The sequence below is a fragment of the Heliangelus exortis genome, chromosome 1 (genome assembly GCF_036169615.1).
Source record: "Heliangelus exortis chromosome 1, bHelExo1.hap1, whole genome shotgun sequence".
NCBI lineage: Eukaryota > Metazoa > Chordata > Aves > Apodiformes > Trochilidae > Heliangelus > Heliangelus exortis.
In genome coordinates, this window is record NC_092422.1 from 147,929,880 (window position 1) to 147,957,291 (window position 27,412).

The 27,412-nt window shown below is 43.4% G+C and overlaps 2 protein-coding genes across 6 annotated transcripts in view; one reads left to right on the forward strand and one right to left on the reverse strand.

Annotated features, from left to right (window-relative positions):
* Nucleotides 1–10,687, forward strand: part of PLBD1 (phospholipase B domain containing 1) — a 42,246-nt gene extending 31,559 nt beyond the window's left edge. The window contains exons 7-11 of the mRNA XM_071732785.1: nt 3,226–3,426; nt 3,544–3,684; nt 7,062–7,247; nt 8,372–8,478; nt 10,406–10,687. Coding sequence (XP_071588886.1) covers nt 3,226–3,426; nt 3,544–3,684; nt 7,062–7,247; nt 8,372–8,478; nt 10,406–10,573 — 803 coding nt within the window. The 3' untranslated portion in view covers nt 10,574–10,687. The remainder of the gene's footprint in view (nt 1–3,225; nt 3,427–3,543; nt 3,685–7,061; nt 7,248–8,371; nt 8,479–10,405) is intronic.
* A 5,073-nt stretch (nt 10,688–15,760) lies between these two features.
* The window catches only part of ATF7IP (activating transcription factor 7 interacting protein), a 104,051-nt gene continuing 92,399 nt past the window's right edge, over nt 15,761–27,412 (reverse strand). For 4 of the 5 annotated variants that reach the window (XM_071732766.1, XM_071732758.1, XM_071732750.1 and 1 more), the window contains exons 13-15: nt 26,689–26,874; nt 22,523–22,635; nt 15,761–21,166 (exon numbers count right to left, since the gene is read on the reverse strand). In XM_071732766.1, the coding sequence (XP_071588867.1) occupies nt 20,750–21,166; nt 22,523–22,635; nt 26,689–26,874 (716 nt within the window). In that variant the 3' untranslated portion in view covers nt 15,761–20,749. The remainder of the gene's footprint in view (nt 21,167–22,522; nt 22,636–26,688; nt 26,875–27,412) is intronic. The other variant, XM_071732741.1, reaches the window with a different exon arrangement.

Sequence of the window (27,412 nt, forward strand, 5' to 3'; positions counted from 1 at the left end):
GCTGTGTGGCATCACTGCTCTATGCTGCCCCATGGAGGCATTCAAAGAAATGAGGCAATTAGCTGATGAAATTTCCAGTTTTCCCTCAGCAGCAGGGAGGTTGCAGCTCCGAAGATTTTTCCATACTTTGGATGGACCTCTTCTTGAACAGTTAGTTTTGAACACTAGTGAAGGGAATCTAGCTTTTGGACCCAAGCACTCTGGTTTGCATTCTCTGGGCTAAGCAAGTCTTTTTAAGTATGCATACTCTGCAGATGATTAAGCAAAACAGCTGAGAAGAACTTATTGCTGCCTTTGCTGCTCTGGTCTGCTGTCAGGATCTTGCTTGGTTGAGGCAGGCTGTGACATGGGAACAAGATGGCACAAGTTGTCTTGAATGATGGTTATATGTGTGCTGCTGAGGCAGCAGAGAGAAGTGACATTTCCCTTGCTTTGAAGCAATCTGATGGTATTGCAGGATCAGAAGGTGCAACATTATCTTGCCCCACAGCCTGAGCAAGAGGTAGGAGGAACAAGCATGGGAAGGGTGGTAGCCCTGGTACTGAAGGGACCAGTTTGTTTATGAGGTATTGACAGACCATTTCTTGCTTCACTGTTCCCTTCAACATCAGTCTGAAACTGGAGAGAAGCAGAGGGAAGAGTCAGGAACACTTTGGAAATGAGAGGCCAGAGCTACACTGTAGGATGTGCAAGTGGAAGGAAGGCAGATGGTGGGAGTTCAGTCTTGACATGAGAAACAGCTACTTATGGGATTAAGAAAGCTAATCCAGAGAAAGAAGATATCTCCTTTCCTATTGCTAAGTGTGTTCATAGCCCAGAGCACTGAGCATCTCAGCCAGGAACTACTCTCATCCCTGTGAGGTGGTGGATAGACCTCATGTCTCTGACTTCCAGCCTGTAGTACTGAATGAGCAAAACAACTTTCTTGGGAAGGGAGGAGGGGGAAGAAAAACATTATTTGAGAGTTACTGATTCATAAAAATGGTAGATGGATTTACAGAAAAAACCAAACCAAAACAAAAAAACAGATGAACTGTAGAGTGACGTAATAAGTTAGCATGAAAAGCATTTTCAGTTATGATGGATTTTCATACATAAAGAGAAGAATGACTCACAAGGATATCGAATATCTGCTGATATCTGTAGGCTTCACTCAGCTTTTATTTTTGTGGATGTAATTGCCCTGTTGTATTTGCTTGACTTTGTTTCAGGGTTGCCTGTGCCTAAAGTCACAATGGAACAGAATCATAGAATGTTAGGGGTTGGAAGGGACCTCTAGAGATCATTTAGTCCAAACTCCTGCCAAAGCAGGGTCACCTAGGACAGGACACACAGGAACTCATCCAGGAAGGTTTTGAAAGTCTCCAGAGAAGGAGACTCCACAACCTCTCTGGGCATCCAATATGATGTCTTGAAATACTTAGGTTAGAAGTGGTGTATCATGGAGGGTATGCTGTATTATAAAAGATTTCAGGGTAAAACCTGGTAAATACTAAGACCCAGAAAGAAATTCCCTTATTTTCAGCTTAGCTGAGCTTTGCAATTTATTTGAATTACAGAGTTCAAATTTCAGTTAATTCAGCATCATTCCTTGTGCTGACCCTTGCTTTGAGTTGAGGGGTTTTTTTCTGTTTTTTTTTCTCGGCTGCTGATTGAATAATAAGAAAAACTATTTGGTTTGTTTTGAAGTAGGGCACTTGGCATTGGCACCCACGTAGGAATTGTGTTCAGTTCGAATCACTTATTTAACAATGTCTTCTGTATGGGCAAGCACTTGACTTGTTACACAACAGCCTATTGATGGAGTATTCCATGTCTTTGAATAAAATTGACTGGCAAAGCCAGGTTTAGAGTGTTGTCCTTTCTTATTTGAGAGCGAACTCGGCTGTTGATATGCAGTACTTATTGATGCACTTTTTCTGTCTCTGAGAATAAAATATGAGAAACCACAATGCCAGGAACCACACCTGGCAGAACCAGGAACCTATTCTATGGTGACATTTTTAGAGAACAGGTGACCACAAAGTATATTTCCTTGAATCTCTTTGTGTTTTGAGAAGTTGAGACTATTAGAGAAATCTTGCTGAAATTGAGCCCTTAGCATTGCTTCTGCTTTCCATAAAAGCCTGGAAATAGGAGGCAGAGCTGAGTCATCTTTCTGGCTGTCATGGTTTGCTGATCCTAGCTTGCAGAGTGCATTAAAAAAGCTTACTGTTGAAGATTTCATGGTGGAAGTCAATCATTATGCTGTTGTGCAGCATTTTGTACTCTTAGAAGAGCACACTGAAAACTCATTTTCCACTGAAAATTCATTAGCAAGAGACCAAGTCCTGGATGACTTCTCCATCAGTTAACAACCTTTTTTCCCCAGCCTGGCAGCCCTATATCCTCTGGGGAATATCAAAGTCATTTCTCCTTTTTAAGCTGACCTTTGCAGCTCTGTATACCACCTCCTGGTGTGGGATCTGCAATTGGATCTAGGACTTCTGTTGGCACGTAACCTAGAAAGGGAATACTGCCCAGAGGTCCATTGCTGTGATGAGTTTACAGGGCTGATAAGCATAAAAAAATTTCCAGTGACAGCATGTCAGAAAGAGGAGTCTTTCTGACGTTTTCTCCTATACAGGATATGGTGTAATCTTTAAGAGGTGCCCATTTTTTTGGAGATGCTTTTAAGAAAAGTTAGATTGGAAAAGATGAAACTAGAAGGAAGGATTTACTGCTTCGCTTGATTTAGTCCAGAAGGGATTAATGTAAAGGAACATCTTTTGTTCTTACAGAATAAAAATCTAAAACTGAAACTGGTTCATGAAAATATCTTTTTGGAGGTTGTACTTTTGGTTTTCCTTGTTGTATTTTTTTAAAGGAATTTCTTTGTTAGAAACAAACACTCACTAGGCATTTGCAGTATGTAATCCTTAGTGTAAGAATAAGACATATACTGACATATGAAGGAGAAACTTCCAAATTTGGGTTACAAACCTGAAGAAAATGCTCTAGACAAAGAATTGGGTTGTGTACTGAAAGCATGACAAATGAGAAACTGCTGACAGGTGGGCTCAAATCACTTGCAGAAGTTCCCACCTCATCTTTCATATGTGTGCAATTTGATTTCAAACATCAGCACGTTGACCCATTAATATTCTCTTGCCTTGTCTCTGTTTTATTCTATGAGTATATCAAAGTTTCACAAAGATAACACATTTTGTATTATTGCTGTTTAAGGCTTTTTGGTGTCCCTGGATGACTTTTACATATTGGGCAGTGGCTTGGTAATGTTACAGACCACCAACAGTGTGTTCAATGAAACCCTTATTAAGCAAGTGGTGCCTGAATCCCTGTTAGCTTGGCAGAGGGTCCGAATTGCTAACATGATGGCAGATGGTGGCAAATCTTGGGCAGAAATCTTCTCAAAGTGCAACTCTGGTAAGTACACTTTCCTACCAATCTTAGGGGAAAAAAAAAAAAGTGTTCCCTCTCCCCCTTGTACCCTTTTCCTTCCCCAGGCAGGGAATGTAACTCTCTCTTTGCTCTCATACCTAGGGACCTACAACAATCAGTACATGGTTCTGGACCTGAAGAAAGTCAAGCTGCAGAAAAGCCTTGATGAAGGTGCACTGTACATTGTTGAGCAGATCCCAACCCTTGTGGAGTATTCTGATCAGACAAGTGTTCTCCGGAAAGGTAATAGCTCCTATAGTAGTGTCTGGCTTAGTAAAGCCATCTTGCTGTGCCAACTGGTGGAGAACCATGCTTTGTACTTGGGAAGAGTTTATTGGACACTAGTGATGAGTTTGAAGTTAGAAAGCTTTGCATAAGCTCAGGTCTGTGATGTTGTGTTTGTTTCTCCTGTAGTGCTGCAGCAGAAATGTATTAAGGATCTCTGTTCCTTAGTGGGAGAAGGAAAAGCAGACTAGCTTTCTTTTCCTTGCTTTTTGTTGTTTTTGTTGTTGTTGTTGTTATTATTTTGCCCTGTTTTAGATAACCATGAGGAAAAAGGTGAGGTCTGTTTGAAGTACTACTAAGTAACTGTGATGCTGTGGGCTATTTGAAATGTTTGAGTGTGTCATCCTACAAGAAGAAGAGCTTTTAAATATGAGAGTAGTTCTCTGGTAGATTCAGCTCCTGAACATTTCTGGAGCTCTGTTATCTGATAAAAGTTTGCTGTTTAAAATCTTCTAGCAAGACTAGCAACATGTTGATGGAAAATAAGCAAGCAGACATACAGGTGAAGCATACCACCCACTATTGGGTTTAATTCACAAGTGTTGTCAAGACACTTTGTCAGCATCCAAAAGCCTGAGCTCATTCTAGAATTGTAAGTTTATGTTAGATCTTCTATGTTCTCTCCCCAAATTGCTCTTCATGTTCAAAATGACTGGAAATTCATATCTGTCAGCAGCTGGGGGTTATTTCCTTTCAGATTTTTTCTTTGTGTCTGGCTCTTTGGAAAGTTTTGGCTTATTTTTAGGCATTTCTACAAAATCAATATGGATTTATGAGACGTTTCTTATAGGTAATTTGGGAAAATTCCATGCCTCTCCCTTCTCTGGCTACTTTATATGTTGAAAGCAGGCTGTTGCACCTTATCTTCTATCATTTGTGTTTACTTCAGATGGTGAAATGTATTGGGCTTCTGTGTGCCGTATTGCACATTGTGGTACAGACCAAAAAAAAAAAGCTAATGGAGGCCTCTCTGGCTCTGGCACATGAAACAATGCAACCACAGTATTTTACATTTGTTGTATAGTTTTATTTAGGTATCTAAATGTACTGTGTATTGGATAATGCTGCAGTCAGTTTTTGGGTAGTTTAAACATTAGGACACCCCTCAACACACAGGATTGGCTAAGCACTGCAGAATTACTGCCTTAGACACCTCAGGTCCTCTAAGCAGCAGATTTAGACTCCTCCATGGTGTCCATATTCAGGACACAAGACAAATCCCACCAAGACCTTCACCCTGTTCTCTGGTGCTTGGAGTGGCTCCTTTGAACGAAGTTTCTCAAGAGCAGCACTGGCTTCAAGTGTTTGTAGAACAGCTGAACCTTGCACACTCCATAATTACCTTGTATCTGGTATTCAAAGGTAATGCACTTTAGACACTCCAGCCTGGTCAGAGTGAGTTTATACCAGCATTGGCTTTTTAAGTCTCTCTCAAGCATAGACCTAAAAACAACAGATTGAGAATTGAGTTGTCAGGTGAACAAAGGCAGCATTGCTGTAGTAAGTGCTGTATCTGAGGGAAAAGGAGGCATTTTCTTACATGGGTTTGAAAATTGAGGTTGTTTGTTTTGTTTTGGGGGTTTTTTTGTTTGTTTGTTTCCATTTTGTTTTGTTGTTTGTTGTTGTTGTTGGTTTTATGGCTTCTGTCAGCTTGCTGCATAGGCCAGTGCAGGTGACTTGGGTAGCAGCTCTTGGGTAAAGCTGCCTTAGGTTGGGCGCTGCAGTCTTGCAGAGACTGAGGCACAGAGGGCTATTTGTGGAAGAGACATTGCAAATAGCTTCCTCTGCTTTAGCAATGTAAACAAAGTTTTTCCAAGTGGGAGAAGGAGGTCATCTGTGCACTCTGTGTTTGTGTGAGGTAATAGCACCTTTTCAAATCACAACTAAACCCTACTGCTTTGGAAGCTGATATATCCGTGTCCTCGGGCCTGCAGAGTTAAAGGTTGGCAAGTGTGCTCATTTCTGGAGGATGCCTGTGTTTCAGTACATGTACACAACTTGTTTCCTTTAGGTAGGCTCTAGGTCACGCAAGGAAATGCCAGCAGACAGGGTATTCCTGTCTCTGCTGCGTGCTGGGCAGGACCCAAGCTGGTGAGGCCTTTGCATAGGCAGCGTTCCAGTGCTGAATGCTGTATCTGTCCTTTGGGGTGTTTGTGTTGTACCCGAGTGTTATCACTCCCAGTGTGTCCCCGTTGATTCACTTGAGCATTTTACAGCCAGGCTCCTCACGTGCTGGGCTGACGTTAGTGTTTGGATTGCTGCATTTACCAGTGTCTAGACAGTAAATCTCTAAGCCAAATTCTGGTATGTGTGATTTGAGAAGCAACATTCCTCACTGACAACTGGAATGCTTTTGCTTTGGAGAGAACATGAAAGTGGGAACTCACTCATGTTACATACTCTCAGCCTCAACACTCCGGGGTGCTTGCCTTGCACAAAAGTCAACCAACCAACCAAACCCATTAAGGTATAGGTATCTTTTTTTATTTCTTCCAGAACTTGCTGTACTCAGATTCTGACCTGCATGGTCACCTGACTCTTCGTGAGCTTTTCTGCTTTCTGGACCAGTCTTGTTTCAGGCAGTTGTACGTCACCTACCTAAAACTCTCAGGAATTTTGGCTAATAACTCTGCTCTCAGAGTAAACAAAACTGCAGGATTCGCAGTTGTTCTCGGAAGAGTTAGGGCAGGGTTCTGCTCTGTTGCTTTATCACTTTTTAAGCTTCCAAGGCAGTTTATATCCTCTCCCCATCTTGCCTTACTACTGTGTGTGCAATCAGTTTTCCAACCCCCATTGCACTAAACGTGTGTGTGTTTTGCTGACCTGCCTCTTGCTCACCGGTATGAGCTCTCTGGTCTGTGTGTCCCTCTCTGTATCCGTCTGTCCCTGACATCTCAGCACTTTGCTGTGGTGAGATGGGAAGTGGGGAGGAAAAAAGAGGGAGTGGCTTCAACCTCTTGCTGTGAAATTTGGTGTGGGTTCAATGATCAACCTCTGAGGCTGAGCCACGAAACCTCTGCAGGAGGGCTGTGGCTGCTCCGCGTGTTCGCCTCAGAGTTCTGCAAGTCTGATCTTGGCTGTTTTGCAGGATGAGTCCTCAGGGTGGAAGTCTGGGGGCGGGTTGCCTGGGTACAGGCTCCAGTGGTGTTCTACTGGGAGTCAACCCTGGTCATGACTATTCCCTTATTTTGTTGTGTTCAAACCAGTTTGACGTGTTATTCCTCGACATGCTGTTAAGGCAATGCAGTGCGGAATAGTTTGGTTTTCTTTTTCGATATAAGCAAGAGCATTCAGGTTTTTAAAGTGATTAACAGATTGGGGTTTGTCTCTGACAGGTTACTGGCCTTCATATAATATCCCTTTCCATGAAAAGATTTACAATCTCAGTGGGTATGCAGCATACGTTGAGAAGTATGGCATGGATTTCTCTTATGAGCTTGCTCCAAGAGCAAAAATCTTCCGTCGAGACCAGGGCAAGGTGACCAGCTTGGAAAGCATGAAGTACATCATGAGATACAACAGTAAGACAAGTGTCTATGTACTGTTAAGCTGATATTAATAAAACACTGTTACTTTTATTTTTTGCATTACAGTGGGAAGCTGTAACCCTACGTGCAAATCAGAGTTGTTACTGTAGGTGCAGAGTACACATAAAGCAAAAAGGTAACGCAAGGCTACTGTTAGGTGGGAAACCAGGCTAAGGGCACTCTAACAGAAACAAGACTGGATTCCTTCTAGAACAAGGGCCCTTGGGTTTTTTGTTTGACATTTCTAGAGAGCTTCTGACACTCTGGACTGCTATCACTTAATACATCTACAGCCCATCAGTCTTAAAACCTTAAATTGTAAGCAACAGTTATGTCAGATCAGACCAGAGAATTTAGTGTAAAACTTCAGATCTGTTTTTCCTGGTTCAGCAAATTATCTCTGGGAGCTAATGATCTGCTCTGCTTTTCTCTAGCAGGGTTCTCCTTAACTGGCTTAAAACCAGCTTAATTAACTTCTGGCTAAGCCCATCTCTAAGTACAGATAGCTTTAGATGCTGTATTTTTATTCCCAATTATAGGAAGCATGCTGATTACTGGGCTTGGATTTTGGGACGCCTCTCCCAGGGGTGGAGTATTGCTGCTGTTTGTGCTGTGCGTAGCAGTATATGCTCACAGACATTGAGGCTTGTCCACCTTCCCCTCCTAGCTTGCAGTTACTACAAGGGGATAGTTGAAGGTTTTACTCCTTGCCATTTATTTTAGTCCAGAAAAGTAAACCAAAGGCTCTCATCGCTGCACCTTTCCCTTCCCCCATTCCCTTCCTCTTCTGCTTTTCTCTACTGACAAAGTTCCTGCAAGCTTTCGTCATGTGGAAATACAGATGGTTGTGGTTAGAGGTTGGCAGCGGTGCCCCTGGGATGAAGAAATTGGTGTATGGACTTGGATTAGGAGCTTGTCTACCTAATGTCTTGAGCACTGACTTCTCTCTGGTGCCTGGGGAGGAGCACGAGGGCAGTGGGACAGACCTGCGTTTCTGCCAGCACACTTACCCAGCTTTTAGTGGCTCAGGCACCTTGCATCAGCTTTTTGTGAGGGGACTAACTTGTTTTCTTTCTCCCTTCTTTCTTTTCTTCCCTCCCCACCCCATTTCTTCCCAGACTACCAGCGTGATCCTTATGCCGAACACAATCCTTGCAACACCATTTGCTGCCGGGAAGACCTCAATCCTTCTTTTCCAGTGCCTGCAGGCTGCTATGACTCCAAGGTAAATTACCTCAATTTAAAGTATCTGCTGGAGGTTTGCTGCAGCCTGCTTGTGCTCCTGTCCAGAACAGTCATGTGTTTCCCTGCACAAGGGTGGGCACGGCCCGGCCTGTCTCTTCCCTCTTCTTTTGCTGTCCCAGTTCTTGGGCAGGTGCTGAGATGGTAATTCTGTGCAGGGTCCTTTCTTCTGTCCCTCACACCAGTCCTGGCACCAGTGACAGAGGGCAGAGGATACAGGGGCAGGTGTTCCAAAGAGTTATATCTGTGGAAACTTTAGTGGTGTTTAGGGATTAAACCCCTTGCAGCCAGAGGAGCCAAAGAGAAGGCTGAAATCAGCTTTGATCATCACTTGGGGAAGGTGAGTTGTACAGCCTCAGCCTCCTGTTCATGGGGGCTGTGTGTGTGCCTCCTCAGAGCCCACAGGAATGTGTTTTCAGCCTCATTTTATCTTTACCTTTACCTTTTAAAAAGCCTGGTGCTCTCTCTAGTGAGTCACCCTGCTCCAGGGCTCCACCTCTCTGTGAAACTGCTTCAAGCAAAATTTGGTAAAGAAAGATCGCTTTGCTTAGTGGGAGGATGCAGGAAAATCCTTAGACCCACCCTCTGTCCAGGAAAATAGCAGCAGTTTTTCTGGGCAGCTTGTGTGGTATTTTCACTGTGAGGGCAACACGTGAGTAAGCAGCAAGCCAGCCCTGGTGTGCAAGGAAGCCATGAAGTGTTTTACCCTGGGGTGTCCAGACTGCTGTGTTTTAGGGTTTGGAGTATGGTTGCTAGGATGGGCTCTGGGGAGGCTGTTTTGGCATTGCCAGTGCTGTGTGTCCAGTCAGCTTGCACAAGCCCAGGCCAGCTGCCTGCTGCTGTGGCCAGTAGGAGCTCCCAGAGGTGGTTATTATGAGATGAACACAGAAAATTGCTGTGTCGAGGTGTTGGTAAGGGAGTAGTAGGTCAGTACACACTGGTTGTGGTGCCTTTACCAGCAGAGTTAGTCAAGGAGAATGGGTTGGGGCTGGGGGGGGGACGACAGGTGATTTAAGAGGGGCATTGAGAGAAATAGTCCAGAGTAGCAGCAAACACTAAAGGAAATTTTAGTGTCTCTGAGTTTGGAAGATGGAATAGGCTGGGGACTCCCAGGAGATAATCATAGAATTGTAGAATAATTTAGGTTAGAAGGGACCTCCAATTATCATCTAGTCCAACCCCCTGCAGTAAGCAGGGACATCCCCAACTAGATCAGGTTGCTCAGAACCTCATCAAGCTTCACCTTGAATATCTCCAGGGATGAGGCCTTAATTACCTCCCTGGGCAACCTGTTCCATTTTTCCAGTGTCTTCATGGCGAAGAATTTTTTTTCCTAACATCCAGTGTAAACCTACTCTAATCTAAAACCACTGCCCCTCATCATATCACTACAGGCCCTTGCAAACAATCCATCTCCAGCCTTCCTGTAGGGCCCCTTCATGAAGGAGCAAGGCAGGGGCTGGGCAGCAATATTCCCTCTGTGCTGCCTTTGTCCTTTCCTGAATTACCCTGGCGGTGCCTCAAGGGACACCTCAAGTGCTTTAAAAGGAGAGCTTAGGTCAGACTCTTCAGGCTGCCTGCTGCAGCTCTTTGGAGACACCCAGACCCAGGGAGGGTTGTCCTGAAGGCAGATGGCTGTGCTGCCTCTCACCTTGGGTAGCACAAGGGCTTGAGGGCAGCGTGGGCTTCTGCTTTGCTATTGCCCTTCAGCGCTGGCTGCTCCCTGGCTGAAGAGGTCTCGGTGCAGAGAAGGAATGCTGCCTGCTCAGCCTGCATTTCCCCGTGCTCACTTTCTTAGCCTTGTTACCAAATCTCCCGGAGCTGTTCCTGCTCTACAAGGGTGAATGCGTGCCCAAGGCTGCCACGTAACCTCCCTACCCCCGGCTCCCGGCTCCCCTCCTTTCTTCCAGGTGTCGGATTTCCGCCTGGCTGCAGCCTTCACAGCCACCGCCATCAATGGCCCCCCGGTGCAGGGCGGTCTCCCTGTCTTCACCTGGAGGAGATTTAACCACACGCGACACCAGGGCCTGCCAGACTCCTACAACTTTAATTTTGTCACCATGAGGCCGATCCTGTAAAACCAGCATCGATATTCTCAAACGGGATTATTTTTCTCTTTTTCTTTTTTTTTTTTTTTTTTTTTTTAATAGAAATTTTAATTCCTGTGTGTAATAAACCGACCTGGATGTCCACATGCCTCTGCCTTACCTGCTTTCCCCTGCCCTGCCTGCTAGGCATGCTGTGCTGACATTGGCTGCCTTAGTGCAGCCCAGTGCATGTTGTGCTCTTTTGAGCTCTTGGACCAGAACTGGTGCAAAGCAGGCATGGCACTACTGATCTGAGCCATCATCACAGCTCTTCCTAGAGCAGTAGTGAGCTGCAGTGCCGGCAGAGAGACTGATCTGTTTCTAGTAGCAACATGGGACCTGCCTCCAAAATTGGGCCAGGCCAGGTGGCAGCTTTGGGCCGTGGTGGCCCTAGGTGGGCACAAGCCCTGGTTTGATGTCTGCCTTTTGTCTGAGCAGTGCCCACAAGACAGCAAATTGCTTCTCATCCCGGAGCATCCCTGGTGAGGAGACTGCAGGCTGTGTGCTCCATGGCAGATGAATGTGCCTGTTGGCCATGGAGCGTGGCTTTCAGTGCTGCTTCCAAGATGTCCTTTGTCTTTCCAGAGCAACCTGGGAGGATCAGGCTGCAGGAGGTAAGGAAGGGCTGTGCCTGATAAGTTCTGAAAGCAGCCTGATGCTTTGAGAAAACTTCTGGAAACATCACACCCACACTGCCCCCTGCCCTGGGCTGCAGTGAAGTAGCAGGGAAAGAACTGAGTGTGTGTGCCCGTGCAATGGATCTCTTGCTGATGAGCCCATGCAGTTGCTCAGTGACCTCTTTGCCTGCTCCCTCAGCTGTGGAAGTGGAACATGACAGTGAGATGGCTGCGAGGGCTGGGGCTCCACATATTACTCTTCCCTGTGTTTACTCTGAGGAGCGAGTCACTGGGGTTAGATGTTATATGTATAATTAAGTAAAACAAAATTAACAGCTTTTTCCTCATGGCCTTAATGGTCCAAGCTAAACAGTGTACAGCACTGCTCTGTATTATGAAGGTGAAGAATGAGCAGTGTGAGGTTTTGATCAGGCTGCTGGAGTTTAGCTCATGTGATGGGGAAGGGAATGAGTTTCCACAGCATGGGTGAGGTTCTAGCCTAAATAATTGACTAAATATTTGACTAATATTTGACTGCCACTGATACCTGCTGAGGGAAGAGGGAGATCCACAGTTACAGCAGAGGTTTTGCTGCAGATAAAAAAAAAATAGAGGTAGGGGCTGAAGTGATTTGTTTGCTGGAGCAGAAGGAGGTTAAGTGTAAGAGGCTGGAAACAGCATCTGTGCCATGTGCAGGGGGTGTAGGAGGGGCGGGCTGGGATACAGGAGTAGAGGAGAGCATTGTGTAAAATGATAGACTGCTGAAGTACTCACTATAGAGCTACATTTTGCTCTGTGGTGCAGCTCTTTGGCAAGATTTGCTGAGCAAAATTACTCCCCCATGGTACAGAGAGACACAGCTCCACTGGCAGTGCATGCATTGGTGCATGTGCTGGATGCAGCTGCGCCTGTGCTAGAGCAGTGAGTGTGTGATCTTCCCTTGGTGTCTCCTGTGAGCCGAAAAGAGATGGTTGTGCATCCGGTTTATGCTGGACTTTGGGGGTTGGATGGCAATGTGGTAGCCGAGGGCTGTCTGGAACAGGTGTCTTGCTGGAATGCAAGTGTGATTGTAAGGCAATTGTATTGTTTTCTGACTGAAGGGGAGCCCATGGCCACTTGGGCTCTCCTGGAATGACAGTGGGCTGCACACCAGGATCCCACCCTGAGTAGGGACACCTCTCAAGGTTATTCATGGAGGTTGAGAGGATCATTATTGTATCAGCTTCTCGGTAAGTGAAATGGGGATAAGCACTGAAACTTTGAAATTTTAGTTAAGTGATATAAAGGATTGATTGCATGTATCTAATCCTTTAGATTTAAACTGTTTTCCAAGTCTGAGACTAGAACTGGATCCAGCCACACTTAGACTCTTCTCTGAGGAGTTCAGAAAGCAAGTTTCTGAATCCTATGACTCCACAGGAGCGTGGCCTCCCTGACAATTTTGTCTAACCCTGTCCTCTATGCAGTAAATAGTCACGTGTACCTCGCCATCAAATCTTGTTCAACCACTGTTGCATTTACTATTGAGCTTACATTTTATATAAACTATATATAAACTTTATATAAATTATTGAACTCATATATAAAACAGAGTGTATTGTTGCTTCTCACACGTGAAGTGCATCATTCACTCTCTCTGTGGCCTACTGTGGACTGGAGATGTCCTCTGAGCATGGACAGCAGTGGTAAACCCAACAGCCCTACTCCTGTGTGAGGCCCTGGCTGAGGGGGAGCTCCACCAGCCAGGTGTCACTTACCTGTGTTGTTTGCTTGGAGGTTGTGAAGGTCTGGCTGCTGGCCCATCATGACAGGCAGCTCAATTTCAGCCTGGTTTCTCAGCTTTTGGAGCTCTTACAGGGAGTCTGCTGTTCCAGCCTTATGGGGCAGCAATCTTGATGCTTTATGGCTAAGCACCAAATATAACTAAGCAAGTTTTTTGTGTAGCTTTCAGGTGTTTGCTGCTGATGGCTGCCTTGAGGATTTGTTTAAACTCTGATATGGGAACTGAGAGCTACAGAGCCACTGCTACAGACTGAATTGGATTGAACAGGCTATAAAAGGCCTTGAGGAGCACACTTAGAAGGAATGGAGCCTGAAGAGTAGGGATCAGACAGAAAGTAGAGAACCAAGAATCACAGAAGGGTTTGGGATGGAAGGGACCTTAAAGATCACACTAGATCAGGTTGCTCAAGTCCTCATCCAACCTGGCCTTGAACACTTCCAGGGAGAGGGCATCCACAGCCTCTCTCTGGGCAACCTGTGCCAGTGTCTCTCCATCCTCCCAGTAAAGAATTTCTTCCTCATGTCTAACCTAAATCTACCCTTTTCTAGTTTAAAGCCATTGCCCTTTGTCCTATGACTACATGTCCTTGTTCAAGGTGCCTCTCCAGCTCTCTTGTAAGGCTCCTTCCAGGTACTGGAGCAGTAGCCTCAGCAGACTGTTGAGACTGGAAGTGCCAAGTGACTGGAGGACGGCTGTTCGCTGTTTGTCACTTCCTAGGCAACACAGGAACAGACCAGGGTGTACTTGCTGCCTTTTCACGTGATCTTATGTGAAAATACTACTGGAAAAGTACTGCTTAAATGCTGGTCCCTGGAGACCAGGAAATTGCCAGCAGATGACTGTGTTGGGCAATGTTCTTGATCTGGGGCACTCCTGGCTTCTTCCTGCTGCAGGGGTCGAGGTGAGCAATAGATTTGTAAATAAGCACAGGTCTGGGACCTCTGCCTTTCTCCCACCTTGTGCCTCCTATACCCTGGGGCAGGAGCTGCTTTGTGCTCAAACCCAGCTGTGGGAAAATGGAGCTCTACTTTTAAGAGCTCTCTCATCTCTAAGTGTTCACATCAAGGGGACCTTATGAGCCTTAGGACTCTAGCCCATATGACAGGGGTTGATTTTTTATATATTTATTTTTTGCCTTTGATGGTTGTGCTGTTAAAAGTCACTGCATTCCTCAATTACATCTCATGGAAGCTTTCACTTCCTTGACCATCCTTTTCCCCTGACCTCCAGTAAGGAACTTGCCCCTGCTCATCCCTCCCAATTCAGCAAATGGGTGCTGCTGGTCATACCTTGCATGGCCTCAGCTCTCACAGAGGGCAACACAGACACTGCCCTCGAGCAGGACACAGCTCTACAAGGTCCAACGAGTGCTTGTCTGGGCAAGACCAGCACTCAAAGCTCCTCAGAGAATAAATGTCTTTTTCTTCCTTATGAGTGTCAGTGCTGTGCTGCTGCTCCAGGTTACTTTTTGCCCCTTTCCTGTAGTGTTTTGTGGGTTGGTTTTTTTTTTTGTTGTTGTTTTTTTTTGTTTTTTTTTTTTAGTTTCCATACATTATGCAGCAGAAGTCCTGGTGGGTCTACAGAGGTGCCTTCTGCTGTGTGTACATTCTGCTCTGAGGTTCCAGCTCCTCTTTCCAGATGTACCATTGACCATAGGGCAAGGCCATCCTGCAGCAACATGGAGCGAGTGCTCTGGATGTTCACTCACTTACCTTGGTTTATACCAGCACAAACTGCAATTACGACACTGCTTTAGCAGAGCAGTTGCACTGTATTTTAGGATAAAAGTAAGTGCCCATACTCTTACTTTAAATGGGCAGTTTGAGAAGCTCGGGACTTTCAAGTCTGATTGTGTACAGGCATAATTCTCTTTTGGCCAGTGACTTGAACCAAGTTTTAGCAAGTGTGAGGAAACTAATTATCACCATCACAAATTAATAATATGCCCTTGAAGTATGGGCTTGGCATTAACTTCAGGTAGGTGTGTCAGTCAGTGTGTCAGTAACTCCAGTTTTTAAGAGTTCTGTACATTTAGCAGAAGTGCTGGGTCCAAGAGGCAGCTTTAACCATGCTGCCTTCTAGCGAGGCAGTTCAGTGGTTGTCAGCTAAATTGCACAACAGGTTTCATGGTGCTAAACCTGGCTTCTATCCTTGAAAAGCAGCAGGGCTGGGGCAGAGATTTCTCTTGATCCTTGCACTAAAACCCTTTTTATTAACCCAGCTTTCATTACCTTTGACTAATGCAGTTCTGTGCACTACAGATTGTCTCCTGGTCAGTCAGAAGCTCAGGGCCAGTCATGTGTGCAAAGCTTAAGGCTCCAGTGCTTAACGTTGCTGTCAAAAAAAAAAAAAAAAAAAAAAAAAAGTAATTTCCTTTACTTTGCCCAAAGTTTCTTGTCAAACGAATGACCTTCTTTCAGAGGTCACACACAGCCCCTCTGGGGGTAGAGTAGCACCAGCAATCTGTTTCCATTCCTGTCCCCCTCTGTGGCAGCTCTGGGGTGCATGTTACTGGGTTCTGTCTGCCCAGGACACACAGACCCTCTTTACTTCTTACAGAAGTGCCTGGAAGGTGACTTTGCAGCACTTCTTTCATTTTTTTTTGCTTCTGTGAGAGCAGCATCATGCTGCTGACCTTCTGGGGGTGACCAGAATGAGCCAAACCATTGCTGCTCAGCAAGGTGGCAACACTGCTGAAGAGGAGGAGCACAGACTGGGATCTTTTCAGAAGAGCTGTCTCCCAGGATGTCTGGAACTAAGTACAGATGACTCAAAATGTTAAAAACCCAGTAGTTTATTTCAAAGTATAAATTTCAGGCTTGTCAGACAAAACCCCACTACAGTTAACACAGACACACACACACTAGGTCTACAGAACATACAAAAAATGGGGAGAGCTTGCAGCTGCCCGGTTTAAATTGGATCTTAAATCTGTCCTACTGTTTATTTATTTATTTGTATTTACAAGTCCGGCTGCAAAACAAAACAAGAAATCAGGTTCTGAGTTCCCTAACAAAGGATTTTGCACATTTGACTCCCATTAGGCAATAAATTACTAAAGCTGAACAGGACTCCCCAAACAGCTACTGCCCAGTGATTTTATTTACAGCTATACCCCATTAAATTAAGACAGTGCTTCAAATATATAAATGTATGTATATATATAAGAAAAAAGAATGCTCAGCCTGTGTAATTACAATGAGAAATAAAAATGCATTTTAAGAAGTACTTTGAAAGGATTAAAAGGAAAAATCATTTACTTGTTTTCTCTCAGGCATCCTTAGTTTTTTTTTCTTTCTCCCCTCACAAGGTGTTTGGAAAGGAATACAGCTTTTGGGGGGCAGGGCTGGTTCAGTGCCATCTGAATTAACCTCCCTCCAGTGTTTTCATACAATGCACACCCCTACCCAAACCAACAAATATATATATATTTAATATATCAAGCTTCTATTTAAGATATCTGGATAGATATTTTTGACTAAATGAAAATACTCAGGAGTTTCTAGAAGGCAAAAATCACAGCTTGATTGTGTACAGTGTATGCAATACTCTAATACTGGGAAATGGCTGTCTGGGGAGCAGGAACAGATTTGACTTGTCCCTACACACAATATGGATTCTAATTTATTGAACATTTAAGACAAACAGCATAAGGGAAGGGATGAAGTGGCTGTGTTACAGTATAAAATGGTGCTCAGCTCCTATTATTGTGCCCATTCATGCTTCTCCCTGAGGGCAGGAGGGGTTTTGCTATTGTTTTCAAAGGAAGTGGGGTAAGACTCCCAGTTTTCACAGGGAAGACACCATGGGCGTTTCCAGCCTTGTGCCGAAAACCCTGGGATGGGTGAGTATTTTGGTGCTTGTGCTCAAGGATTGAACGTGGTCAAGAGCAGTGCAAATAGTTCAAAGGAGCAAAGTCTAAGACCAACTGCTAGTCACAGGGAGGCTGCTCAGAGCGAGGAGATGACCACAAGGAACCTGGCTCTGCACCCTCATGTTTTCTGAAGCTGCCACTGCAGATGCAGTGCAGATGCTACACCCATGCCTGTCCCCTTCCTAGGGATTAGTTATTTGACTCCAATAAAGCTTTTGCAGACATATAGTGAAATAAATGAGACCACTGAAGCTGTAACTTCATTACAGTGCATCACAGTGAAGCTATAATGCAGTGGAAAGGAACAGCATTTTGCCATCAGCACTCCATGGCAGGGCTCCTCAGTAAGCAGAAACTAAAGGGGAATTACTTTCAACCTAGACATCCAGATGCCTTTATATCACACAAAAAAGAGAAAACTGAACCTACGACAATCCAGAAAGCAAACGAGGATGGAAAACACAGCTATAGGATCAGTGCTGTTTGCTAAAACACGGGGAACTTGATCCAAGTGGTGGTACTGCTGAAACGTCACGTACCCAGTGGGAACAGAGCACTGTTGAGAACAACTTTATACCAGGCTACTGAAAGTAAGATGGGAAAGCTTGCATCAACTGCAGAGTAAAATCTAAATCTAAATCTTCCACTTAAAAGCCATATATATTTTTTTTGCATATTTAAAAGTGGCTTATTGGAAGCTTCCAGCAACTTCACACTTATGAAGAGCCCAGTCAGAAGCACAGTGTTAACAGACCTGTGCTGAACATGCCCCGATGTTTTAGCAATACTTTCAAATAAAGTTTATTAAATTAAATACATTGGTTTTGAATGTTTGCCGATAGCAGAAATTCTAGTTTCTCAATAGTTTTATTGTTTCTGGGAGGTAAAGGATAATAAAATAAACAGCCACCTGATACACAGAGTTAAAGTGCTATGAATTTAGGAACTAAGCGATACTCCTGTTAGAATATGGAGTGAATACTCACTGCAAAGATCTGCTCCACCATGAAAATGATTTTGCAGAAATGGCATAGTGCTCTCTGTGTCAGTGATTTAAGGCCCTACCTTTACAGTCTCCAAACTGAGCCTGACATCTGTAAGTGCAGCCATGCCTTATCACAAACTGCTACCTCCTGAAACTGAACCTTTGGCACCTCTGCTAAGATGAAAATGAGAGAGAATCTCAGCTTTCTCATCACAGCTGCCACGGCTTCAGCCAACCAATTCACAATCAGCTGCAACTCTGCCATATTTAGAAGAAACTGACCCATGCAGCCAGAAGCCAGTTTTTACAGTCAGGTCAGTTGAGAACTATACCTGTTGTTAGTAAATATCAGATGAGTTGTCTTTCACTAAAGATACAGCCAACAAAACCTCTGAACACAATACCAGACCATCCCTAATAATACCTCCATTGGAGGAAAGAAAAAAGTTCACACACAGGACTCTCACCCCCTGCCTATCTCAAGCAAGACAAAGCTAAGAACAACAGTGGCCTAAATGCAAGCACAAACTGTAGAAAAGCTCATGCATAGTTTGGGCTGCAATTGCAATTAAGTAAGAGGCATATATTGTATTCTTATGTTCATTTAAACTTTCAAATTATAAAACCTCATTGAACTGATATGGCCAACAGCCCTTTGGTACCACCTCAAAGACACAGAAAAAGAAAATTGCCCAAGGAGGACTTGACAGCCATCAACTGGAATGAACTGCTCTAAGTTCTACTACAGAACTGGCTTTAAAAGGACCCAATTTTCAGTAAGTAGACTAAATGCATTTTTAAGTAATAATTATTCCTCAGAATAGGCAGACAAAACATTTAGTAAACACAGAAAAATTCAAGGCATTATTGATTATTGGCACCAGTAATACAGGGACAACTTACCCAAAGGAAAGTAAAGTAATCTCAGGTATCATTCATACATGAGATTCAGTGTGAACCTTCTTTCTCTTATGATACTTGGATTTAGACAGAATTTTTTGCTTCCCCAGTCAATAAAAATACCATACTGTAAATGGAAGTTTCCATACAGAAGAGTACTTGTTACCCACCTGACAGAAGTGACAATCCCAGCTATGTGAAGGAGTGCAGTCAAATAGTACAGAAAAAAAGTCTACAATGCAGTTTTTTTCACTGTAAAAGTTCTCACAGGGAACACAACTAAGAACCCATAATCTCACTGCATATTTCACCAGTCATGTTTTGGGATTTAATTTTTCCTGCCCTTTTTCAACCTTGCTATACATTTTAAAATATTGGGCTTAAGAAAGAGAGCACTTAAATTAGAAAAACCTGGTATTTTCTGCATCTTTGTTATGTGGCAAAAAAAGACTCTTCCACTTCTAAATCCAGTGTTTGATTTTGCTGGGCCAGAATATGACTTACAAGTCCCATAATAAACCCCTTACATATCCACTCTTGTCCAGATGTGTTACTATTTGGTTATGCAAAAAACAACTCTAATGATACAAAAAAACAAGTCAATGATAGTAGGGGCAGATGCACCAATTTCTCTTCTCAGCTCAGAAGCACCATGAAAAAAGATCTATTAACATTTGCAATTGTTGACAAGTTTTAAGCCAGCACCTAAAATATTTTTTTAACTGCTTGAGGTGTGTTAACTGTCTGCAGGGGCAGGCAGGTGATGAGCTAGAGAAGAGGACTTGGAAGCCAACTTCTTACCTTTGTGTGCACTCACTGAACATCCAGACTGAGCACAAAGAGCTAGAAGCTTTCATGGTGCTACACCACAGAGGTTTCTTCTTTGGCTGAACTGCAACATACAGCTTTCCCAAATGAACAGGGAAAGGCTCTGGTGGAAAATACTCTCTGTTTACTCTAATATTCTTAACAAGATAAAAACAACTATTCAAGAATTACAGTGAGGAAAGGGTTAAAGGATACTGCAGAGCAAAATGAATCCAGCATCAGCAGAGGTTACACTTCCTGTTTTTTACAGAAATCATAATTACTGCAGACTTGGAAAATGAGAAGTAATGACAGGCTAGTTGGGTGAAGGGAGAAATAATTCCAAGCAAATAAAAGTACACCACAAAGTATCTGGCTACATTTATTTCTGAAATTATTCTTTAAGGCACAAAATAAATCTAAAAAATAGGGTCAGATGTATGAGGGAAGGGGGAGAGAAATTATCTGAGCTAGAGAGGTGTGAATGCAGTCTCTACAATCCAGTTTCAGATCTGACCCAGGAATGGTCCCAGTCTGAGTGGGGGAGGATGGTGAATGCAAAGGAACATTCTTATTTAGGAGAGGTAGGAGGTAGTGGGATGATTATTTCTTTTTTCACCACCTTCACATTGGTTGCCTGGCCAGACTCAAGTTCCCTTCCCTCCCCTCAGAGAGCTCATTACAGTTTGTAAAATAAGACCAGACCACTCAATCTTCCAGTACTAAAGTGAGACCTTGAATCACCCTTCTTAATATCACAGCCTGCTCACAGAGTAGTGGGGAGCAAGAGGCAAATCTGTTCTTGCCCTCATGTTAGTGCCTTGACAGATATAACAGATGTGTATGTTTTGCTTCAGACAAACTGCAATTCATTGTTTTGCTCCCACTCTGAAGCACAATCCCAGGCATCCATGGTGCCCTTGGACAAAGGGTAGGTAGGTGGAACAGCTGTCATGGAAGGGAAAATGAAAATTACAGACAACCCATGACTTGAGCTATCCAGAAAAAACAGGTTCTCTTGCTGCAGGCGAGACTTTATTTTAGTTTTGGTTCTGAATGCATGTAGTGTATCACACAACTGTCTAAAATAATCCTGCAGAGAGAGGATTTAAAAGTGAATTTCATGCATGGGATAACCCCCCCCCAAACTGGGGTAAACCATGGTAGTAGGACAGCTTTAAAGGCTCCAAAGATCCCTCGTTTAACTGCTCTGGGAAGAGATCACATCTGTGGACTGGGGGTCACAGAAGGGTCCAAAACGTCCATAGATGTCCTTAGCCCTGACAGCAAAGTAGTATTTGCTGCCAGACACAAACTGTGTAAGAGTGCATGCCATGGGCAGTGGGAGGGCCTTCACTTCCCCAATCTTCTTCCACTGGGAGGGCATAGTGGCACTTGGGTCCTCGTGGTAGGCATAGAGATGGTAACTGTCCACAGTGGCACAGCTCCGGTCCACCTCCGTGACACTCCACGACAGCACAATACCATTCTGGCTCTGGACCCGTGCCAGCTTCAGCTGTGGCTTTTGAGGCAGAGAAGTGTTGGCAGCTTCTGGGGGCAGGCGTGGGGGCTGTGGTGCCTCAGGGAGTGGGGCAGGATGTATGGGGCGGGGCAGCTCCTATGACAAGAAAGAGCAGTGAAGGAAAAGTCAGAGTCTACAGCAGTACAAGGAGGCTTTAATTCATCATTCCCCAAGCAAATGGAAACAAATGAGCCTGCAGTCACCCAAGCATCACAACCTAAGTCCTGTGTGCAGAGCCAAGAGAGCAGCAGCAAAGGTTGGAAAGAGGTGGGAGCAAGGATGCTGTAAGTTCTTTCTCTTTGCATTCCTCTTCGTTTCCCACTCAAGAGATGATGGACCGAACACTCTGCCCTTTGCCAAGATTGATCAGGCAGGTTCACAATGACTTTGAGATATTCTACATCAGAGCTACTGGTCCCCATTATCCAGAAGACCCCAGGCAGTGGATTAAGCTGACAACTAATCAACTTTTCAGTAAGAAAGTTTTCAGTCATAAAAGAAAGAATGGATAAATGTGCTACACAGATTTCATCATCTGAAACTGCTTGAGAAATTCTGAAATAAAAGCACAAATCAGTCTTTCCATTGATTTGTTTTTTTTTTACACTACAGAAACAGCCCTAGGTTTACGTTAAGATGCATTTAGGTATGTAGTCACAATGAGTATGAAATACTGTTATTCTTCAAGCCAGGGGCTTCTCAGGTTGGAATCTAGGGTAGTTTTTGTCATCTTAAATGTTCTGTGTGATATTGTCTTGATTTCTTCTTATTTGTCACTGGAGAATGCAGGATGCTGATTGGTGTCTCAATTGAAAGAATGATGAGCCAGCTTGTTGGTGTTTTGGTACTTACCATTTCAGGACATCACAACTGGTATGACTGCCTAACAGTGAGTATTGCAGGCCACGTATTTTGTTCATTGTCAACAAGAAAGTTATAGGAAATGAGTCAGAGTAAGTTCTCCAATACCTACAAAAAGGGGCTTGAGGTGATGCAAAAGTAATCACCCCACTAGTGATAAAAAAAACACAAACATGAAATTTGGGAGTCTGCAACCTTGAGGATCTTGTCTGCCCCTTGTTCTCCTACCTCAGTTTTGCGAACAGCTGTACTGAGAAAATTGTCATCCAATTTGTAGCCAAACCATGACTAAACTTTTTAGTGCCATTTCTGTACCCTTGACTCCACAAGTCACCTGCAGAAAACTCACACACCATTTTTCAATATGTGCTGCTGGAAAACTCTGGGGTAAGCTCACAGATTGCACCAATGTTACCATTCTTGGTGAAAGTTGCTGTAGGTGATAGAGTGGTGCTATGAAAGTGAGCTGGCTGCAAAATGTTCGCAAGGTGTTTCAGTATTCTGCAGTTTACACCAGAGAACAATCTGAAAGACATTAATGCAGAGACAAGCCTGTAAATTGCATTAAGTAACTTCAAAATAACTACTCACAGCATGCATCTGTGGTGGTCGATGATGCACTGTAAGCTGAGGTGCTCCAGATCCAAGAGTTAGTCCATTGTTCACAACATATGCAGCTGTTTGAGGCATTCGCACTGTCATACCTGTAAGAAGCACAGTGAGTACACCTTGAATACTCAGTGCTTAAAATCAGCTGAACAGAACACTGGGAGACCAACTCCTTAGTTCATTTGACTGACATCAAATTTCAAACTGACAAGCTCTCCTCAAACTGCCAGCCAGGAGCACAATAAAACAACCTCCCATCCTCTGATACAGAAAAAGTGAAAGAGAGCAAGTGCTTCTGTCTGCAGAAAGGACACAATAATGTTTTAATAACTTGTATGAAAGAATGGAAGAAATGGGTGAAGAGGGAAAGTATGGGAGATATAGGAAGCTTAAGTATGAAAAGGAGAAAGTTACATCACTTTGGGATTCAGAAAGGAAAACAAAATGCAGCTGCAGCAGAGTGACACCCACTCAGTATTTAAATGCCAGAAGGCTGTGCTGTGGATGGCACCAAAACCACAAAACACAGTCATTGTCCAAGAAACTTGTCCTCCCTCACAGAATGGATACAATCACAATAGACATCACTCACAGGCACTACAATTTCATCAATTCCCACAGGAAACGGATGTGACTGGCAGGAATAAACAAGGTAATTTTATAACCTTGTAGGTAACATCCAGAACTGTTGCAAACCAGAAAGTTTGCATTAAATTTATACTACATCTCACTTTCTTAAGTAACATCTTGTCTATTCACTGCTGGAAACGTCTGTTCTGTGAGCTCAAAGTTTTTGCTCATTGTTATGGGTTGCCTAGGGTGTCCCTCTGTATCTGTCTAGAAATACAAGATCTGGGGCAATCTCCACAATGCTCTAAAACTTGTATGAGATCAAAGCTTTGTAATGCTCCAGAAGAGAAGCTTGCAGAGTGACACATGTCAGGAAACCACAACTAATGTCTGGTTATTTCTTCTCTAAATAAACAGTCATCATGATCATAGGTGATGAGCGTCAGAAGTCTATATAATCTGTGAGTCTGAGACAAGAATCCTAAATCTTAATGCATTTATAATAAAGTGCTGAACTCTAGGTAGCTGCTTCACATCCTTTTTGCTATTGGCACATCTATCTTGGAAGCTAACAAAGCTGTGCAAACTCTTACAGGATAAACAGTCACCTGAATTGGCCATGTTTCATTTATGAGAATCCAATCAGATAAAGCAGCTTTAGCTTGACTGTGAGTATATCTGAGGAAATTACAATACTCTGAAGAAAGATGGAGAGAAGTGCCTTATTGAGATATAAGGTACAAATGTAGCATTATTTCTAGGCAGGCATACTAGGGAGAAGTACAAAACTACAATTTGTACAACAATTTGTAAGGGTTCTGTCAAAGTGCAGAGATCTTACACTGCATCTGCTACTGACACTAAAGACTGTTTCAATGATAGTATAAGGCATCTCAATGGAGGTCTGCGTCCAGCTGTGGAGGCTTCAGCACAGGAAAGACATGAACCTGTTGGGAGCACATCCAGAGGAAAGCCCCAGAAAACACCAGAAGGATGAAGCACCTGTCCTATGAAGAAAGGCTGGGAGAGCTGGGGTTGTTCAGCCTGGAGAAGAAAAGGCTCTGGGGAGACCTCATAGTGCCCTTATAATACCTAAAGGAGTCCTGTGAGAGAAACAGGGACAAACTTGTAGCAGGGTTTGTTGTGAAAGGAGAAGAGGTGATGGATTTTAAGTAAAAGATTGCAGATTTGACCTAGTATTAGGAGGATTTTTTTTAGGGTGAGAATGCTGAAACACTGAAACAGTTTTTGCCCCATGGGGTGGTAGAAGCCCCATCCCTGGAAATGTTCAAGGTCAGGCTGGACAGGGCTTTGAACAACCTGACCAAGTTGAAGATAGTGGTGCTCACTGCAGGGGAGTTTGAATAGATTACCTTTAAAGGTCCCTTCCAACTATGATTCCATGAAAATATAAACCAGTACACACCAGCAGCAGAGTTGATACGAAATGCAGAAGACATGATTTCTTTTTTGTAAACAATATGTGAAACCTTTCTACCTGGTACATAAATACAAAGCCTTGAAATTATCTATATTCTAACTAAACTGGTCTTCTATCTACTCAGGCTAACAATCTGGCTTCCTTTTCCTCAGGTGGCTTGTCAGACAACAGTATTCTATAATACACAGACATGCTTTTAACAGGCCTGCCTCTAAGAGAATCACAAAAAAGTTCAGGTTTGAAGGGACCTCTGGAGATGATCTGCAGTTGATCTGTCCCAACCTTCTGGTCAAAGAATGCTCTTAATTAGGCTATTTAGGGTCTAGTCAAGCTGAATCTTAATTATTTTCATGGAAACCTGCCTTGATTTCTGAGAATTTGTCAGCAGACAACCGAAGGATGAGCATTCATTGTATCACTGGATCATCAGGTTATAATCATTACACAGAGATCTATTGTTGGATGACCTTGCCTGGAAAACATACAAATTTCCTGCCTCATTGAGTTGTCCTAGAAAAGGCCTTAAAATCGTGCATTACCTATTGTATGTTCTTCAACAACATGTTAATTACCTTCCATGTCTAATGTATTCTTGCATGTATTTTGTAGGTATTCGTACTAGGGGTGTGTATTTAGTCATAATAACTACTCAAAGACGTGACAGATTGTGACAAAAATGTATTTTGTATTTTTGTAAAGAAGAAGAAAATGCTACTGAAGATAATATAGTGAATGCATGGTTAAGTACTCAAAGCTTCTTCCAAAAGAACAGGTAGATAACACATGTCTAACTTGCAGCTAAAGGCAATGATGAAGAAAACTAACTGTGGGCTGAGGTTGTCTTGTCTTTTATGGCCTTTTGCCATCTGGAATTCAAGATGCCTCTCAAAGGATCACTGGTCAGAAGAACCTGAACTGAAATAAATGCACATGGCACAAGAGTGGAAGTAGTTTAAGAAATATGAGCAAGTACTCTGAAAAGAACAGCAAGTACCTCACACCCTGACATCTCATAAAGGTAGCTCATGAACTGTCTGAGCAACTCCTGTTTAGGAAGCACGGCTGATTTTTCACAGCCTGTGGCAATGTAGCTGAATCCAGTTGTAGGAGACACCTAAATTGCTACAAACATACATGGATATTGTCCTTTCCAAAAACTATTGCTTCAGAACAATGGATCAATTATTTCTGCACAAACCTATATAGGTACAGTCTTACATGTCTGAAGCACACAACGCTCCAAGTGTTGCCTATACAGATTGTGTTTGATAAAACACCACCTGGGTGTCACCAAAGTAAGCTCATATGCAGTGCACTGGAACAGGGAAATCGATGTTTAACACAGTGGTGTTGAAGTAACCACAGTTACTTGGTGGGGACCATAAAACCATAACCATAGAAATAGCAGAAAGCAAAAAAAAGGCCCTTGTGATCCACCACTTAGCAACAAACTATAAACAATTGCTTAACTTCTAAGGCTACTTTTGACTCAGAAAATTAGTTTATTGTAGTGGGAAGATTCTGGTTACGTTTGTAAAGTCAAGGTGAACTTGTTGACATCTGTAGTCAAGGAAACTCATGCATACATAAATTTCTGATACAGCTGGTGAGAAATTTCACCTATTCAGGCCTAGAGAAAATAAGAAAATTTGCTGGCCACAAGACATCAGATGTTGTCATGGAATTACGCTAGGATATTTGCTATAAACATAACTACTAAACAGGAAATCAAACACCATTTACTGCATACTTACACATTTTAATCTAATTCCATAATAACAAAATGGTTTCTTAACTATGTTTCTACAAAACAGTGTTGCTCATCACGTTGCCTTCCACTACCTTGTGAAGTACTGGGCATGACATTCAGAGATGCTTAATTGGCATATCTAGTGCCTAAGATGACTTAAGTCCAGCTTTTCCTTATTCACATAGCTGCAGGGGGAATGATTTCTTAACAGCCTGGGCTTTTCACAAACCTGTAAGATGGGAAAAAAACCCTAGCCTCTGTAATTAAGACTAGTATTGTAAAAAAACAAGTAATGAGCCCAAAACAAAAAAACAATGCCCCATCCATCAGGAAGAACATATCAAGCTGTGTCATGTTCAAATGTGCATGGAAGAAAGCATCACCTACCTCCGGCCTGTGGGTTGACTGGCCTTAAACCTGGATTTTGCATGACAGCTCCTCTAACAGCATTCTGAGCTGGTGGTGCAGGGAGAGTGGTATAGACCACCTGGTGGTTAGCAGGGGTTCTTGGTATAGGTAGTTTTGCAACAGTCTGAGCCACTGGCCGTTGTGTTACATTCACTGTTGTGGAACCTGGAAAAAGACAGAGACCACAACCTAGGATGGAATTCCATGACATTATGCTGCTATGCTTATTCCAGAGCACACAACTCTTCTAGAAAACTGACTCATCGGAGCCATGCGAACTGAACACTCTTGGTGAAATTCTATCTATTTGATAATGCAAGAAAAGAGAAAACTGCCTAAACAAGCAGTAATTTTCACCTGAAATAATACTGCTAAAATACATACCAATTCCAAACATAAAAGAATATAAAACCCATCACCAAAGTCTACAGAACAGATCAATCATAACATAATTCCAATGCTAAATAATCTTCAACAATCATCTACAGAAGACAACAGTAAAATGAAAGGGGGGAAAAAAAAGGATCACACCACAGGATCACATCATGGAATGGTCTGGGTTGCAAGGGACCCTGAAGTTCATCTAGTTCCAACCCCCCTGCCTGGGGGGTTGCTCAAAGCCCCATCCAATTTGGCCTTGAATTCTTCCAGAGATGAGCTACCCACAGCCCACATGGACAACCTGTGCCAGTGCCTCACCACC